At 45.0% G+C, this 15,966-nt stretch overlaps 1 protein-coding gene across 1 annotated transcript in view; it reads left to right on the forward strand.

Moving 5' to 3' along the window:
* The window catches only part of MDN1 (midasin AAA ATPase 1), a 175,544-nt gene that overhangs the window by 124,801 nt on the left and 34,777 nt on the right, over positions 1 to 15,966 (forward strand). Inside the window, exons 60-74 of the mRNA XM_008263214.4 lie at positions 369 to 583; positions 1,251 to 1,638; positions 2,233 to 2,342; positions 2,985 to 3,690; positions 7,259 to 7,420; positions 7,941 to 8,214; positions 8,948 to 9,183; positions 9,786 to 9,881; positions 10,512 to 10,606; positions 10,880 to 11,001; positions 11,574 to 11,720; positions 12,531 to 12,640; positions 13,242 to 13,315; positions 13,770 to 13,968; positions 15,444 to 15,606. Of these exons, the coding sequence (XP_008261436.2) occupies positions 369 to 583; positions 1,251 to 1,638; positions 2,233 to 2,342; positions 2,985 to 3,690; positions 7,259 to 7,420; positions 7,941 to 8,214; positions 8,948 to 9,183; positions 9,786 to 9,881; positions 10,512 to 10,606; positions 10,880 to 11,001; positions 11,574 to 11,720; positions 12,531 to 12,640; positions 13,242 to 13,315; positions 13,770 to 13,968; positions 15,444 to 15,606 (3,097 nt within the window). The remainder of the gene's footprint in view (positions 1 to 368; positions 584 to 1,250; positions 1,639 to 2,232; positions 2,343 to 2,984; positions 3,691 to 7,258; positions 7,421 to 7,940; positions 8,215 to 8,947; positions 9,184 to 9,785; positions 9,882 to 10,511; positions 10,607 to 10,879; positions 11,002 to 11,573; positions 11,721 to 12,530; positions 12,641 to 13,241; positions 13,316 to 13,769; positions 13,969 to 15,443; positions 15,607 to 15,966) is intronic.

The raw sequence follows: 15,966 nt of genomic DNA on the forward strand, positions 1-15,966 counted from the left end.
TGGAAGAAGCTGCAGGCTCCTGGCTTTGGCCTGACCCAATTTCAGTTGTTGCGACCATTTGGGGAGTGAACCAGCAGTTGGAAGATTGGTGTCTGTCTTTCCTCCTCTCTCCATAAACTTTTTGTTTGTTTGTTTATATAACACCCATTTCTCATTTTCTGAAAAGGTGGAACCTGTGTTCCTCTAAGGCCTACTCATATTTGTCCCTGTTCTGCTCTTCTGTCCTTCCTCTGGCTGATATTTACCTTTTCCAGGCAACCAGAACCTTCTTTCCTATTTCTTTGCTCCATCTAAGGTGTTCCCGTACTATTTGTTGACATAATTTTAGTTAGTTTCTAAATGTTTCTTGACTTGTCTCTTATCCCTAGGGCCCTGGCAGTCTCGGTAAAGCCATGTTTTCCAAGTGCTGCTTTGACATCTTGACCAGCAGCTGCAGAGCAAGTCCCTGGGACGTGAGTGGCCTCCCCATACTGTCCTCCTCACATGTCACCCTGGGAGAGTGGGTTGAGAGAGCCCAGCAGCTCCAGGAAATCAGTTCGGTGCTTTGGACCAACATGGCTGTTGCTTCTCTAGCAGAGTTCAGGTATTCCCTCCTCTGGGTGCAGAATTTGCTGCTGTGGTGGTGGGTTCTTGTGGGTGAAGGCACAGGTTTTTCTGCCCAGTCAGTACATTCTCAGTCCATGACAGAGGATGCCACCAGCTGGCCAGTGTTTATTGCTGTTAAGCACACTGTGATCAAGAAGGCTGTATTTAAAAAAAAAAAAAAAAATTATAATTTTAAGAGACTTATTTCTTTATTTGAAAGGCAGAGTTTGGGGGGGGAGGGACTGGTACTAAAGAGAGAGCGATACCTTCCAACTGCTAGTTAGTACCCAAATGGCTGCAATGGGGCTGGGCCAGGCTGAAGCCAGAACTTCTGGGCCTCCCACATTGGTGCAGGGGCCCAAGCACTTGGCCCATCTTCTGCTGCTTTCCCAAGCACATTAGCAGGTAACTGGATTGGATGTGGAGCAGCCAGGACTTGAACCTCCACCCTTGTGGGATGCTGGAGTCACAGGTGGAGGTTTAACCTGCTATACCACAGCACCAGCCCCAAAGGTGGTACTTTAAAACATATGTTTTAAACCTAAGCTCACCCTCAAGTATTGACATTGTGGCCTGTGATTATCAGTTCTTGATGCATTGCAGAATACGAAACTGCACTCTGATACAGTGCAACCCTTAAGTACTTTCTTATTATGTACCCACAGACGCACAGATGCCCAGCTCCAGGGCCTGTTGCTATGCCGGCACCTTATGGGCCTAGCAGAGCTACTGCCAGAGCCCCAGCGTCAGGAGCACATACAGAACTGTGAGCAGCTGCTCCTTGGGGACAGCCAGGCCTTCCAGCACGTGGGCCAAACTCTCGGGGACATGGCTGATCAGGAAGTACTGCCCAAAGAACTGCTGTGCCTCTTACTCAGCTCCCTGCGCCACATTTTTGGGGAAGGGGAAAGTAAGAGGAGCCTGCCTGACACAGCCCAGCGTGGTTGCCTCTGGGTGAGCCTTGGCTTGCTCCAGATTCAGACCTGGCTTCCCCAGGCACGCTTCGACCCTGCAGTGAAGAGGCAATACAAGCTCAAGTACGCCAAGGAAGAGGTAAGGGAGGTGAAAGTTTGGTGTGTGGCTCCCTCTGTGACTCGTTGATGAATCTGGCAGTATAGGTCCAGTGAACAGAAGGCAAGTAGATGGAATAACCCAAGGCATTGTCTGAGAAATAGTGGCCTTCCTCACGCTTCAGACTTTCTACCTGAGCTGAGTTGTGGATATTTGGATTTATGTGACTTAGAGTATGGTATTCGTATACCCTTGGAATATTAAACTTTTGATGTTTGTTGTCTTAATCTCAAGCATCAAATGCTTGAGATAATGTGCTATCCCTTGCAATATGATCTTTCAGTGGGAACCGAATGCATTAAGGTAGTGATATACTAGTACATATTTTGAAACAGGAAAATTGGTTGGAGTGAGCGCTGAGCTTTTATAGTGAAGCTCAGTGGTGTAAATAAGCTAGATTCTTTCCCTTAAAATCTCAGAGGTGAGCATTCTGGGCTAATGAAGCAGAGCCCGCTGCTCATGGGTCATTCAGAAACCCAGATTCCTTCTGTCTTGTTGCTCAGCCCACCCCAAGGCACAGTCCTCAGACGTGTGGTTATACCCTGGATTTAGTAGACCAATTTCCTGTTTTCCTAGTTACACCAGCTGCAGTGTGAGTGGAAGACCCGGAACCTTTTATCCCAGCTACAAACTGGAAGAGACCTAGGAGATGAAGCCATTGTCATTTATTCTCATCCTCATGTCAGGTAATGCAGCAGAGTGATTATTTTTGTTTAGGGGTTATTGATTCTTTTGAGAGAGACATTTTTGAGGTTGACCTTTGTGAAGTAATTGTTGTATTAGTAAGAGATAATGATAATACATCTGTGAACTGTGTTGGCAGTTGGATTCAAAACTGTGGTCATAGGAAAAAGATTCACTTTGTTAAGGTGGAGGGCAGGGGATGATATTCAAGGTATCAGTTCACATGGACCTTGACTTTGTTCTCATCATGGAAAAGCATGGTGATGCTCACTGTACTTCTGGTACTCTGAGCTATAGGTCTGTTACCTTAGAAATGCAGCACAGTAGGTTCTGAGTCCTTTTCCTGTTTGGCTTTGGGTAGATCACTTAATTCCTGTAAGCTCCAGGTCCATAGTAAAATGTAATTGTAATACATTTTCGTTGAGGTATGGTGAGGCATTGAAGAAATGAATGTCTGATGTGCTAACGTTTGGCACATAGTAAATGCTCTATAATGTTACCCATTTTCATGATATTTGTCAACACCATCATTGTGTTACTACTTCGCAGCCAATGTGTCTTCTTTCTGGTTGCCTGGCTGAGGGCCCAGTGTAGGTTTGCTGCTATTCTGACAGATTTTGTATATCATGTTAATTTGTTTTCAGGCTGCTTCGTCAAAGGATTGAACAGCTGGAGAATTTAATCTGCAAGCTGTCGAAGAAACAGGCCTTCAGACCCCAGCTGCCTGCCTATGAGTCCCTGGTGCAGGAGATCCATCACTATGTCACCAGCATTGCTAAGGCCTCAGCTGTTCAGGATCTGCTCGGCAGGCTCCTGCAGGCCTTTCATGCTGATGGACCACGATCTGCCCAGGTGACCCAGAACCTTCTGAAGGAGGAGGCATCCTGGCAGCAGTCACATCACCAGTTTAGGAAGCGGCTGGTGGAGGAGTACTCCCTGTATCCAGATACAGTGACCCCGCTGCAGGCAGCCATCCTGCAGCTACAGCACGGCATGCGGCTGGTGGCATCTGAGGTGCACACCTCACTCCATAGCAGTGTGGTCCGTACGGACTGGCTGGGGGCCCTGGCCACAGCTTTGTTGGCTTTTCCATCTGTGGGACCCTGCTTCCCAACATACTATGCTCACGCAGATGCTTTGTGCTCAGTGAAGTCAGAGGAAGTTCTGCGAGGCCTTGGGAAGCTGGTTCTCAGGCGTTCAGGAGGAAAGGAACTGGAAGGCAAGGGCCAGAGGCCCTGTCCCACCCGGGAGCAGCTGCTGCTGAATGCCCTGCTTTACCTGCGCTGCCATGTACTGTGCAAGGGAGAGCTGGACCAGCGGGCCCTGCCCCTCTTCCGACATGTGTGTCAGGTGAGACTGGCTTAGGAGGCATGCCCGCCCTGTTTCCTGAAAAGTGCTGCATGTACAGCCAAGTGGCCTGAGGACAACAGCAGTGCCCCCCAGATACAGGGGCAGTGACAGGGGAGGCCCTGGTCTCTTCCTTTCTTTTCCCCATTTCTTGTTTATTTTGGAGTCTTTATCCCCCAGTTTTTCAGAGATTCTTTTTTTTTAATTAGTTGTTAGCCCTTCCTTTGTTATGTATACTACATTTTCTCCTAGTTCGATTTTCTTTCGACTTTTTTAATGGTGATTTTTGCCATGCAATTTTATAAACTTTTTATTAATAGTAAGAAAATAACTTGGTTTTTCCCTTATTAGCCAGTCATTTATGTTCTCATTATAGATAATTAAGAGGATAAATAAAAACAAAAAAAGTGGTTTTTTTTTTTTTGCGTCTTAGCACTTAAACCTGTTAACATATTGATGACCCATTCTGGGCTTGTTTATGTATGTATTTGCAAGGGGTCTTCAGAAGGCTCATGGGAAGTACATTTTATGAGAAAACCATGCATGGATTTCAAGTGGTTTTATATCAGATATAAATATCATTTATTGCCTTGTGTCCATGAACTTTTTGAAGTGCCATCATACAGAGAGTGAGTATCCTTATTGAAAATCTTGGAACCAGAGTGTTCTAGATTTTGGAGTTTTTCAGATGTTTAGAATATAGCTTTGCATAGATTTCACTGCCTTGAGTATCTCCCCCCACCCTTTTTAAATATTTATTTTATTTATTTCACAGGGTTACAGAGAGAGTGAGGAAGAGAGAGAGGGATCTTCCATCCAGTGGTTCACTCCCTAAATGGCTGTAACAGCTGGGGCTGGGCCAGGCCAAAGCCAGGAGCTAGGAGCTACACCCAGGTCTCCTACAGGGGTACAGAGTTCCAAGCATTTTGGCCATCTTTGGCTACTTTTCCATTAGCAAGGAGCTAGGTAGGAAGTGGAGCAGCTGGTGCTTGAACCAGCACGCACCCATATGGCATGTTGGCGTTGCAGGTGGTGACTTAACCTGTTTCACCCCCCCCCCCAATTTGAAAATTTGAAATTGAAAATGCTCCAAAATCCAAACATTTTTTGAGCCCCCAACACAATGTTTACTAAGTTTTCAGATTTTTGTTTTTTAGGTTAGGGATGCTCAACTTGTGTGTATGGATGTATGCTGTTACACTGATTTTTTTTTTACAATAATTTTTTCCTGTAGTTCACAATATTTTTTTAGTCATAGTTCTGTTTAGAAAACATGAATCTTCACATATTGACCAATAGTGAAGAAATGAAGGAGTCTGGTTAAGGTCAGTTTTATCCCCTCCATGGCCCCTGAGACATGTCTTATATTGCCAGAACACCAGAAAATGTACAAGACACCAAGAAAGCATATTCTGTTTTATAGATAACTTTTAAAACCCTAACAACACAAATAATTATTTTCCTCATTTTTGTGTATTCTTCTTCTGCATCATAATTGTGTGATTTTCTATCACATGTTACATTGGTATGTACTTTTTTTAAAGATTTATTTATCAGCCGGCGCCGTGGCTCAATAGGCTAATCCTCCACCTTGCGGCGCCGGCACACCGGGTTCTAGACCCGGTTGGGGCGCCGGATTCTGTCCCGGTTGCCCCTCTTCCAGGCCAGCTCTCTGCTATGGCCAGGGAGTGCAGTGGAGGATGGCCCAGGTGCTTGGGCCCTGCACCCCATGGGAGACCAGGAAAAAGCACCTGGATCCTGGCTCCTGCCATCGGATCAGCGCGGTGCGCCGGCTGCAGCGGCGGCCATTGGAGGGTGAACCAACGGCAAAGGAAGACCTTTCTCTCTCTGTCTCTCTCTCTCACTGTCCACTCTGCCTGTCAAAAATTAAAAAAAAAAAAAAGATTTATTTATCTATTATTTGAAAGGCAGAGTTACAGAGAGGCTGAGAGAGAGATTTTTGCATTTGCTGCTGCACTCCCCAAATGGCTGCAACAGCCAGAGCTGGTGTTACCTGAAGCCAGTAGCCAAGAGCTTCTTCCTGGTCTCCCCTGCGGGTGCAGGAACTCAAGGACTTGGGCCATCCCCTACTGCTTTCCCAGGCCATAGCAGGGAGTTGGATTGGAAGTGGAGCAGCTGGGACTCAAATGGGATGCTGGCACTGCAAGTGGTGGCTTTTACCTGCTACACCACAACACCGGCCCTAGCATTTGTATGTAATTTTTTTACTCAAAAAACAGCGCCCCATGGCTGGCACTGTGGCTCACTAGGCTAATCCTCCGCCTGCGGCGCTGATACCCTGGGTTCTAGTCCAGTTGGGGTGCCAAGTAGTAGTCCCAGTTGCTCTTCTTCCAGTCCAGCTCTCTGCTGTGGCCCTGGAGGGTAGTAGAGGATGGCCCAAGTGCTTGGGTCCCTGCACCCGCATGGGAGACTGGGAGGAAGCACCTGGCTCCTGGCTTTGGATCGGCACAGCACCAGCCGTGGCGGCCATTTGGGGAGCGAACCAACAGAAGGAAGACCTTTCTCTCTGTCTCTCTCACTGTCTAACTCTGCCTGTCAAAAAATAAATAAATAAATGAATAAAACCAGTACATCCAGCTGTATCTGTAGGTAAAAATTCTAGAGAACAGAATTGCAGTATGAGATGGAGTCCATGTCTCAGGCCTTTAATACACACTTCCTTGGGTTGTGGATGCTCATTCTCTAAACCCTCAGCAGCCCCAGATGGTTCCTTCAGTTTCTGCTAATTCAAGGGCCAAAAATCTATAGAGGTTGTAGGGGCTTCACCAAGTGTGGTGAAGTAGAGTCCAGTTTTGCCTGATTGGTGCTCTTGAACCCATAGCATCCACTCCAAGTTATACTTCCCTGATTGCCCAGGCCAGCTCCTAGAGGTGCCAGCCACATTCAGTCTGAATCACAAGCACACTCAGCTGACCCTGTCTTTGGTATAATGTAACCATTAGCTCCTGATGGGAAATTCCCATTAGCTTTGCTTTAGCAAATTTTTTTCACTTTTGAATGGAGGGAATTTAGGAAACCATGGTTGCTGAAGATGCACAAAACCCATTTACTGTCTGTTATGTGGCATTTAGTTCTTGGATGCAAATTTAAATTTTTTAATTTTTTTAATTTTTTTATTTTCTTGAAAGTCCAAGTTACACAGAGAGAGGAGAGGCAGAGAGAGAGAAAGAGAGAGGTCTTCCATCCTCTGATTCACTCCCCAGTCTGCTGCAATGGTCGGAGCTGTGCCTATTCGAAGCCAGGAGCCAGGAGCTTATTCTGGCTCTCCCATGTGTGTGCAGGGGCCCAAGGACTTGGGCCATCCTCTACTGCTTTCCCAGGGCACAGCAGAAAGATGGGAAGAGGAGCAACCGGGACTCTAACTGGCGCCCATGTTGGATGCTGGCACTGCAGGCAGCGGCCTCACCCACCATGCCACAGCGCTGGCCCCTTGGATGCAACTTTTATTAGTTTTTTGAGTCAATCAAGAGCTAGCAAATCATGCTTCTTTTCATTGTGAGTACCCCAGCAGAGTCAGGCTAACTTCCTTTTGTATGTGTTGATTTCTTAGGAAATCATCAATGAATGGGATGAGCAGGAACGCAAGGCCCAAGAGAAGGCTGAGCAGGAGAACAGCCTGTACAGGTACAGGAGCAGGAACTCTAGGACCACCATGAGTGAGGAGGAGGAAGAGGAATGGGAATTTAGAAGGCAGTTCCCTCTGCATGAAGAGGTAGGCTGTGGATGGCCAGGTTTGTTTGGGTATGGATTTCTTTGATGCTACACACCAATGGCTTTGTAGTCTTTTTTTGTTTGTTTCTTCAATTTGAGGCAGTGAGAACAAATAGACAGGGGGCTCCCATCTTCTAGTTCACTTTCCAAATACCTGCAGCAACCAGCAGTGGGCTGGGCCGAAGCTGAGGGCATGGGTCTCTCAGTGTGGTTGACAGGGACACATCTACTTGAATCATCTCCTGTTGCCTCCTGGAGTCTTCCGTGGCAGGAAGCTAGGATCAGGAGCCAGAGCCAAGAGTAGAATCCAGCCACTCCGATGGCGGATGCAAATATCTTAATTGGCATCTAAACTGCAAGGCCAAATGTCCACCTGCCTCGTAGTCTTTTTAATATATCCTAGGGCATGAGTTCTGCTTCATTTTCTTTCTCATTCATACTCCTTTCCCCCTCTTCCTTTTATTTTGATGATAACCAGATTCTGATTTGTACAAGTTCATTTGCTCTAATGCCATTTATAGGACTTCGCAGATATTTTGGTAGAACCAACACTAGAGGAGAAAAAAGGAACTTCAGATGCACCAGAAGAAGAAGCAGCTGTCGACCCAGCCCTTCTCTCACAGAGTTCAATGCAAGCAGTGATGCTCATCCATCAGCAGCTGTGCCTTAGCTTCGCTCGATCCCTGTGGTACCAGCAGACAGTGCCTCCACATGAGGCAAAACATTACCTCAGCCTGTTTCTCTCCTGCTATCAGACCGGGGCCTCTCTGGTGACACACTTCTATCCCCTGATGGGTATGCTGGTTTATTGTGTTATACCTTTGGGAAATCAAAGCACATAGATCCGGTTGCTACTTCTGGAACAATTAAAATCATAGATTTCCTGTTTTTGCTCAATTCCTTATTGGCAGAGCTTCCTTAACTTAAAAAATTTCAGCTAACTCAAACAAATCAATTTCAAATGCTACAGCAAGAAGGATTTTCATTGTTTTGAGTCCTTTGGGGTAAAGGATATGGACTTAGTTTAAATGATCTTTTTTCATCAGCACTATTTCTACTTTCCCTCTGATAATCTCATTGCTTTTCAAATGAAATAGTGTTTTTGGAAGCAGCCTGGGAACTTAGAAGTTAATCTCACAGAATCTGAATGAATGCAAAGTTTGGTTCAATGCATTTTCCTTCATAACTTCATGAATGAGACATTAGGAGGAATGAGACATTAAGTTTCCTTTCTGTTTACCCAGAACAGCTACAAAAATTGGGAATATGAATGCATCAAGTCAAACTGTACCCCATTTTCTATACACCCAAGCAGAATGTGTATATCCTGGAACTTGGGAGCTTTGGGAAGCTATTGTCATGTTAGAGCCAGGGTTCTCTAGGCCAGTGTTGCTTTGTGAAAGTATGACATTGAAGTAATCTGCTTCATTAGTCCCAATTAGTTCCTCATTTCTGAAATCTTCAAAATTTGTTGGTAGGTCAACTTAATGAGTTCACTGACTCTGCCAAGTCTTTGTTAACTTCACAGGGGTTGAGCTGAATGATCAACTGTTGGGCAGTCAACTTTTGGCCTGCACCCTCTCCCATAACACTCTCTTTGGGGAGGCAACCTCAGATTTGATGGTGAATCCTGACGGGCCCTATGACTTCTACCAGCACCCCAATGTTCCAGAAGCGCGGCAGTGTCAACCGGTGCTTCAAGATTTCTCAGAGGCTGTCAGTCAGTTGCTGCAGGACTGGCCAGAACATCCAGCACTTGAGCAGGTAGGACAGCTGGAGAGAAAGGGGGGAGCTGCCTAGTACCTTATCTGCACTGAGGATGTGACTTCATACCATCTCTGCAGGCATTCCCAAGCATATTTGTACATGTAACAGGTTTTACGAAGCCCTGTTCAGTGGGTTGCTGCTCAGCAATTGCAGCAGAATTGTTGTTGGCTTGGTAATATTTGAGAGTCCTGTTAATTTTATTTGTTGGTCAGGGGCTGCTACTGCTCTGTTTGCTCAAAATCATAATTTTAAGGGCCTCTTGATTTTCTAAAATGTAATAGAAAGTAGACCTTGCTTTTCCAGATTTGGGACTCAAAATCAGATGTTGCTCTGTGGTCTTTAGCTGATTTTATAATTATTCTTATTACAGAGCAATGACAGTTATTATCTATCTTATCAGACTTGATCTTATTCCCAGAGAGAAATAGCAGGAAAGTGTTTGCTTTGGTCAGGACCCTCTGCCCTGGAGTTTTATAGAGCTGCTTTGGACGTGCAGAATTTGGGTGACACTTCCCAGCAGACGTCTCTCTTTAGTAGTCAGTGCTTCTGGGTCACTGGTGCTTCTGCTGAAATACTCAAACCTTCCCTCCTTTCTTTAGCTGCTGGTTGTAATGGACAGGATTAGAAGTTTTCCGCTTTCTAGTCCCCTCTCAAAGTTCCTGAACGGCTTAGAGATCCTTCTAGCAAAGGCGCAGGTAAGTCAGTTTCTCATTTTACTTTGCAGACAATTGAAAGATTTATCTTGTGGCTCTTTTGTTGTTACACAAAAATTTCAAGTTTGGCTTGGAGACAGATGTAGACGTCTTGGTTTTTCTAGCCTGAGGTGAGATTGGTACAAGTGCAGCCGTTGCCCTTATGGTGAGATGAGCTGCCTCCCTTTTTTTCCAGAGTGGGACACAGTGTCTACTGGTACTTGGGGGCTCAGTCTGCCAGGACTTGGAGGCAGCCCTCAGTGCAGCTGAGTGGCTACATATGGTGCCTCTCTGTGACAGGAAGGGGCCATGTGACTTTGTTGAAGGTCAGATAGCCAACAGCAGGAATTGGAAACTCCAGTCTATGAGCTAGGTACTTTTGGCCTCCTTTTTTCTTGGATCTGCTGGAGTTCTTTTTCAGGATCAGAAAGAACTAGAAGCTTAGTTTGCTGTGTGTAAACTCATTACAGCTCCTGGTAAACACTGTTTATGGGCCCAGATGTCTTTACTAAAGAAAAGATGAATGTATTCTTGAGGTAAAAGGTGATGAAGAGGTTGAGTAATGGCTTTTGGAAATTTTGTGTTTTTTTTTTTTGTTTGTTTTTTTGTTTTTTTTTGTTTTTTTTTCTTTAGGATTGGGAGGAGAATGCAAGCCGAGCTCTGTCTCTGCGGAAACATCTTGATGTGGTCAGTCAGATGATCATTCGGTGGCGGAAACTAGAGCTGAAGTAAGGGGCTATCCCTTTTCCTCCTAAACTTAGGTTATGAGGACTTCTGTCTCCTGATAGTTTGTGTTTCTGCAGGGTTTATATAATGTGACAGTTACAGAATGTGCTTCACAGTCTTACATCACAACATTAAATACAGGACAGTCAATAAGAACTTAAGTCAGGTTGTGTGTTCTTCAGGCAGCAAACTGAGTGACTCCTGCTTGTGTGATCTCCAGTGTTTTCACCTGAGTTTTCCCAATTGTCTCGCTGACCTCCTCTGTCATGTTTCAGCTGTTGGTCCATGAGCTTGGATAACACTCTGAGGCGCCACACGGAGAAGTCCACCAAGCACTGGTTCTCCATCTATCAGATGCTTGAGAAGCACATGCAGGAACAAACCGAGGAGCAGGAAGGTAACGGCAATGTATTGACCACTCACTTAAAGGTTCCTAGCTAAACTGAGTGCTGCAAATTCTGAATTTGCCTGCTCCCATTTCTTTTTACATACTGTTTTCACATCATTTGACTTCATCATGTATCTGAGAGGTCAGTCAAGGAAGCCGTTTCCTTACCGAGAGGGTAATAATGAAAGTCAGAAAGTTTTAAGTGACTTGTCCTAAGTCTTAGAGAACCAGTCATATGATAATGTGTTATTCCCTGTGTCCAAGAGACAAGTCAGATGAACGTTGTCTTTTTGGTAGATAGTGGTTAGCATGCTTGAGCTGGAAGTGTTTCATACCATATTTAAAACAAACACCTCATAATTTACTTTCATAATTTGCTGTCAGTGTGTATAACACATACCTTGTGTGTAGCTCTTAGTGTTAAGTCAGGTTGGAGTTCTGCTCTGATCCTTGCTTCAAAGCTTCACTTTAGTTGTGGTCTCTGTAACAGCCATCCTTTGCTGTAGTAGATTGCATGCACATTAGGGGTACACAGTGATGGTTGAAGACACGGATATGTTTTCCTCTTTAAATCTCCAAAGATGACAAACAGATGACCCTGATGTTGCTGGTCAGCACATTACAAGCATTTATTGAAGGATCTTCGCTTGGAGAGTTCCATGTACGACTTCAAATGTTACTGGTTTTCCATTGTCATGTCTTGCTGATGCCGCAAGTTGAAGGAAAGGGTGAGGATATTTTTTTTTCTTTCTTTTAGATTGTACTGCTAAAATGGATTAGGCTTTGAAATCTTCACATGAGATAGATGTGTTGTTGCATGCCAAGTTTTAAGGGAGACACTTTTAGTCATCTTTAATGAAATTCACATTAGATGTACAGAATAAAGTACAGTTAAAGGTGGTTGTAAATGAAGCACTGAATAGTGAACTCTGGCAAAGGTAAATTGCCAGATGAAGCTCATAGGAAGTGGCATGTTGAGGCAGCACAGCTCTGTCTAGACATTGTGTATGTCTTCTAAGCTGCTCGTTGATCCTGGCCATTATGAGGTTCTTTGATCTAAGGAGGGCACTGCCATATTTCAAGGAACTGCTTAGAAAACTGCCTACTGTCAGTTACTGTCCCTGACCACAGCAATTTGCACAAAAATGTGACTGTAAAACAAACGTAGCTTGTACATAAATGAACAGGTGAGGCAAACCTGTTAATATTGTTTCTGCTGGTTTTACCCTAAGTTTCAGAGAGAAAGAGTTTGAACTTGTGACTTCAGCAGAACTGGCCTGGGGACATTATCTTTCAGAACAAAAAATACAGCAAAAGAACTCTACTACAGACTGAAATCGAAAGTAGGGTAGTGTTGACAGCCTACACCTCGGGCAGCTGCTATACTTTGCGGAGTAGACTTCCTTCATTACCTGCCCATGCAGCCTGCTGTAATTTCAGGTGTCAGACAGGACCTTCCCTGAAATGTGAAACCCACAGGTGGCGCCTGTAGCACATGCATCAAGTGTGGTGTTTTTGTTTCCTTTCATTTCTTCCAGATTCACTTTGCAGTGTTCTGTGGAACTTGTACCATTATTACAACCAATTCTTTGACCGGGTCCAGGCCAAAATTGTGGAACTTCGTTCCCCCCTAGAAAAAGAACTTAAAGTAAGATGAACAGCTGTCATGATCACTCTTGGGAGAACAAAATTAGCCAATTCTTTTTCTTCAGTTCTCTTCTTTTATCCATTTAACAATGAGGCAAGGGCTGAGAGGAATAGAGGTGAGCATTTTGATTGCTGAGTAGGATGGCAAGACAGACATTTTGTGACACTGGCACCATTGCTGACCCAGCCAAGTGTGTGAAGGATCAGCGGAGTGGCTCCATTGTCACATAGTTTGCTTGTGCTCACCTGGTTTTGCCCGGCTCATCTTCCACCTCCGAGGTACACCACATTGCATTGATCCATGTGCCACTGAAGCATCATGGGGTAAGGAGGGCCCTCTCAGTGGTTGTGGAACCAACCCTTGTGTGAGGGACATGACTTGCTAGTTTCTAAGCTGGAGTACATACCAAGTGACCTACTGATTGTAGCTGCAGTCTTTTATTGCATGGCTCCTTTTTTAGACCTATTTTACTTATTCATTGACACATAGTCCCATGTTTGGGTTGGTATGGGCATAGATCTTTGGCAAACAGATGATCTAAAAAGAAACAGAGTGACACCAGCTTTATAAAGCCATTTCTTGCACTTTGTTTATTTTACAGGAATTTGTTAAGATATGCAAGTGGAATGATGTTAGCTTCTGGTCCATTAAGCAGTCTGTGGAAAAGACACACAGGTAATTCATCTTAAAACCAGGGATGACCAGATCTCAGAGTTTCATGTGGTAAGCAACAAGATGACACCATTATTTTCATAACCTGCCTTAATAGAAATGCATTAAACTTTAGCCAAGCAACCAACACCAGCCCTGCTGTCCAGAGCATAGCATGTCTGGTGCAGAAGCAGCTGTGCCCTGACATGAAGCAGGCCCTGTCTTCTTCAGGGTTAAATCTTGTGCCATCTGTGAGCTGTTTACCTTGAGCACAGCAATTCCACTATTCCTGGCTTCTGTTTTCTTCTCTAGAAAAGGCGGATGTCAATTCCTCCTGTACTTTCCCCTTAAAAAAATACAAAATGATTGATTGTCTCAGAACATTGTATGTACAGAGTTACTACTTTATGTTTGTATGTTATAATGGATTTATTTTCTGTTACATCTCTTCACTTGTCCTGTTATTACCTGGGGTCAGGACTCTGTTTAAATTCATGAAGAAATTTGAAGCTGTCCTGAGTGAACCCTGCCGGTCATCCCTGGTAGAGAGTGACACAGAGGAACAGCCTGATGGTTTGCCCAGGCCAACAAATGCAGCCATGAGCGAGATGTCTTCTATTCAGAGCCTGAACAGGGCACTGAGGGAGTCCCTGTTAGTCCGGCCTGCATCTGCACAGGTATAGGCATGGGGGGCAGTGCTTGCTTACTCTGAGCCAGTCAGAAGTAGACAAGGAAATGCCTTTGAAAGTTTTCTGTGAATGTACGAAGCACATGTTTGCCTCATCATTCTATACAATGTAACGAAAAACCTGGACCCTGCTGCTGAAAGTTTCATGTTAGCCTGTAGGAAATAGCTCTTGTGCCTTTGCCTGTGGGGAAAATTTAAGCATCAATTTGAGAATATGCTGTCAGAGCTGCATTGGGCTGCTGCATGAGGAAGCTGCTGCATACGGTGAATGTATGTGCTGATGGCTGGTTACTGTGGTGTAAAGACTCACATCAGGGCAAATTTCAAGCACCACCAGTTAAAGAGGTAGCTTGCAAAACTCCTAAAAATTTACCAGCAGAGGAGAACTTGAGCAAACAGGTCTGTTACAGCACATGCCTCCTGTCTACACAGTGTTCACTTGTGCCTTCTTACGGTACCCTCATCTTGGGGTTCACAGAGGGTGGTGATGGAGGGCCTGGTTCTGTTTTTACTTTCTTAGGCATCTAGAAGCATTACAGGAATTCAACATAAAGCCATGATGTGGCTGCCAAATATATTTTATGTGCCTATGTTTCTTGGCTCACTGCTGCTGCCATTCTGATTTGCTAATGGTAATGACATGAGAATGTCAGAGATTGTTAATGCAGCCCTTCGAGGTAAAAGCTCTTAACTTCATCTAACATCTGAATCAGAAATTGGAGTGTGAGGATACATAGCAGTGGGAGTAGGATTTGGTGGAATAGTAGTTCCTATCTGAGAAATAGTGGTTCAGCAGTCTATAGGAAGAGGTTATATTAGTGATATTTCTTCTGCCGTGTTACTAGGTCAGAACTGGGGTCCTGGGATGAGCTTTTGGCCTAACAACTAAAACATTGGCTAAGATGCCAGCATCCCATAGTGGAGTACCTGGATTTGGTGCCTTTCTCTGGCTCCTGAGTCCAGCTTCTTGCTAATGCATACACTGGGAGACAGCAGTGATGCCCTAAGTAACTGGGTTCTTGCCACCCACATGGGAGATTTGGATTTCTCCAAACTTTGGCCCTGGCATGGCCCACCAGTTCAAGTCATGGTGCGAATGAAACAGTGGATTGGAGTCCTCTCCATGTCAGTCTGACTGTGTCTCTTTGCCCCTCAAATTTAAAACAAACCAAATTCTCCTTGTGGCTAGCATGGAAAGCATTGCTGGGCTAGAGGGAAGGAGGAGCCCTTCTGTTGCAGTGCAGTTTTCAAGATCGCCACTGAACATGCCCATTTTAACTTCAGTGATGCCACATTTGTTCTGACAAGACTACAGAGGTGGTGATAATTTTATATTTGCTGAGCTGAGGGAGAGGGTGTTTGAACGAGTGTATGTCTGTGCACAGAATTTAGATTTACAACTTGTGCAGGGTAAAACTATTAGTGTTGCTTTCAGCAGCGAGACTAACCTGTGCTGTGTCCTAGGTCACGGTTGCAGAGCAGTGTCAGATTGCTACTTGTTACCCCTCTCAAGGGGTGCTTCTGCGTCGCCTGCCGAAGCTCATGAAGCGAATGAGGAAGATGTGCCTGATGTTCATGAAAGAGAGCTCCCTGCCTCACCTCGTGGAGAGCCTTGATCAGTTCACAGGTGTGTGCTGGCAGCTAGCGGCAAGGGCAGGACTTGTTCTCTCTCTTTTCCCCAGTGGCTTAGAGGGGCTAGGGAACGTAATACCTGTGTCTTGTTTTTGCCATCTTGTTTGATGCTGGGCAGTTAAATGAATCAGCAAGTGGCCCAGGCAAGGAAGCCAAATGAAGACACCCAAACTGTTGTGCTTTTCATCTTGTCCTAACCTATAAACTGGCAGTCTCTATCACTGTGATGTCTGCACCATTTCTTGGGGACCCATTTGGTTGGAGGCATGAGTAAAAGGTCCAGAGATGGATCTCACTGAGTCACTGGGTTATGTCTAACACTGGAAATATGTTCTCCCTCAAGTGAAAGGAAAAG

The sequence above is a fragment of the Oryctolagus cuniculus genome, chromosome 5, assembly GCF_964237555.1.
Source record: "Oryctolagus cuniculus chromosome 5, mOryCun1.1, whole genome shotgun sequence".
Classification (NCBI taxonomy): domain Eukaryota; kingdom Metazoa; phylum Chordata; class Mammalia; order Lagomorpha; family Leporidae; genus Oryctolagus; species Oryctolagus cuniculus.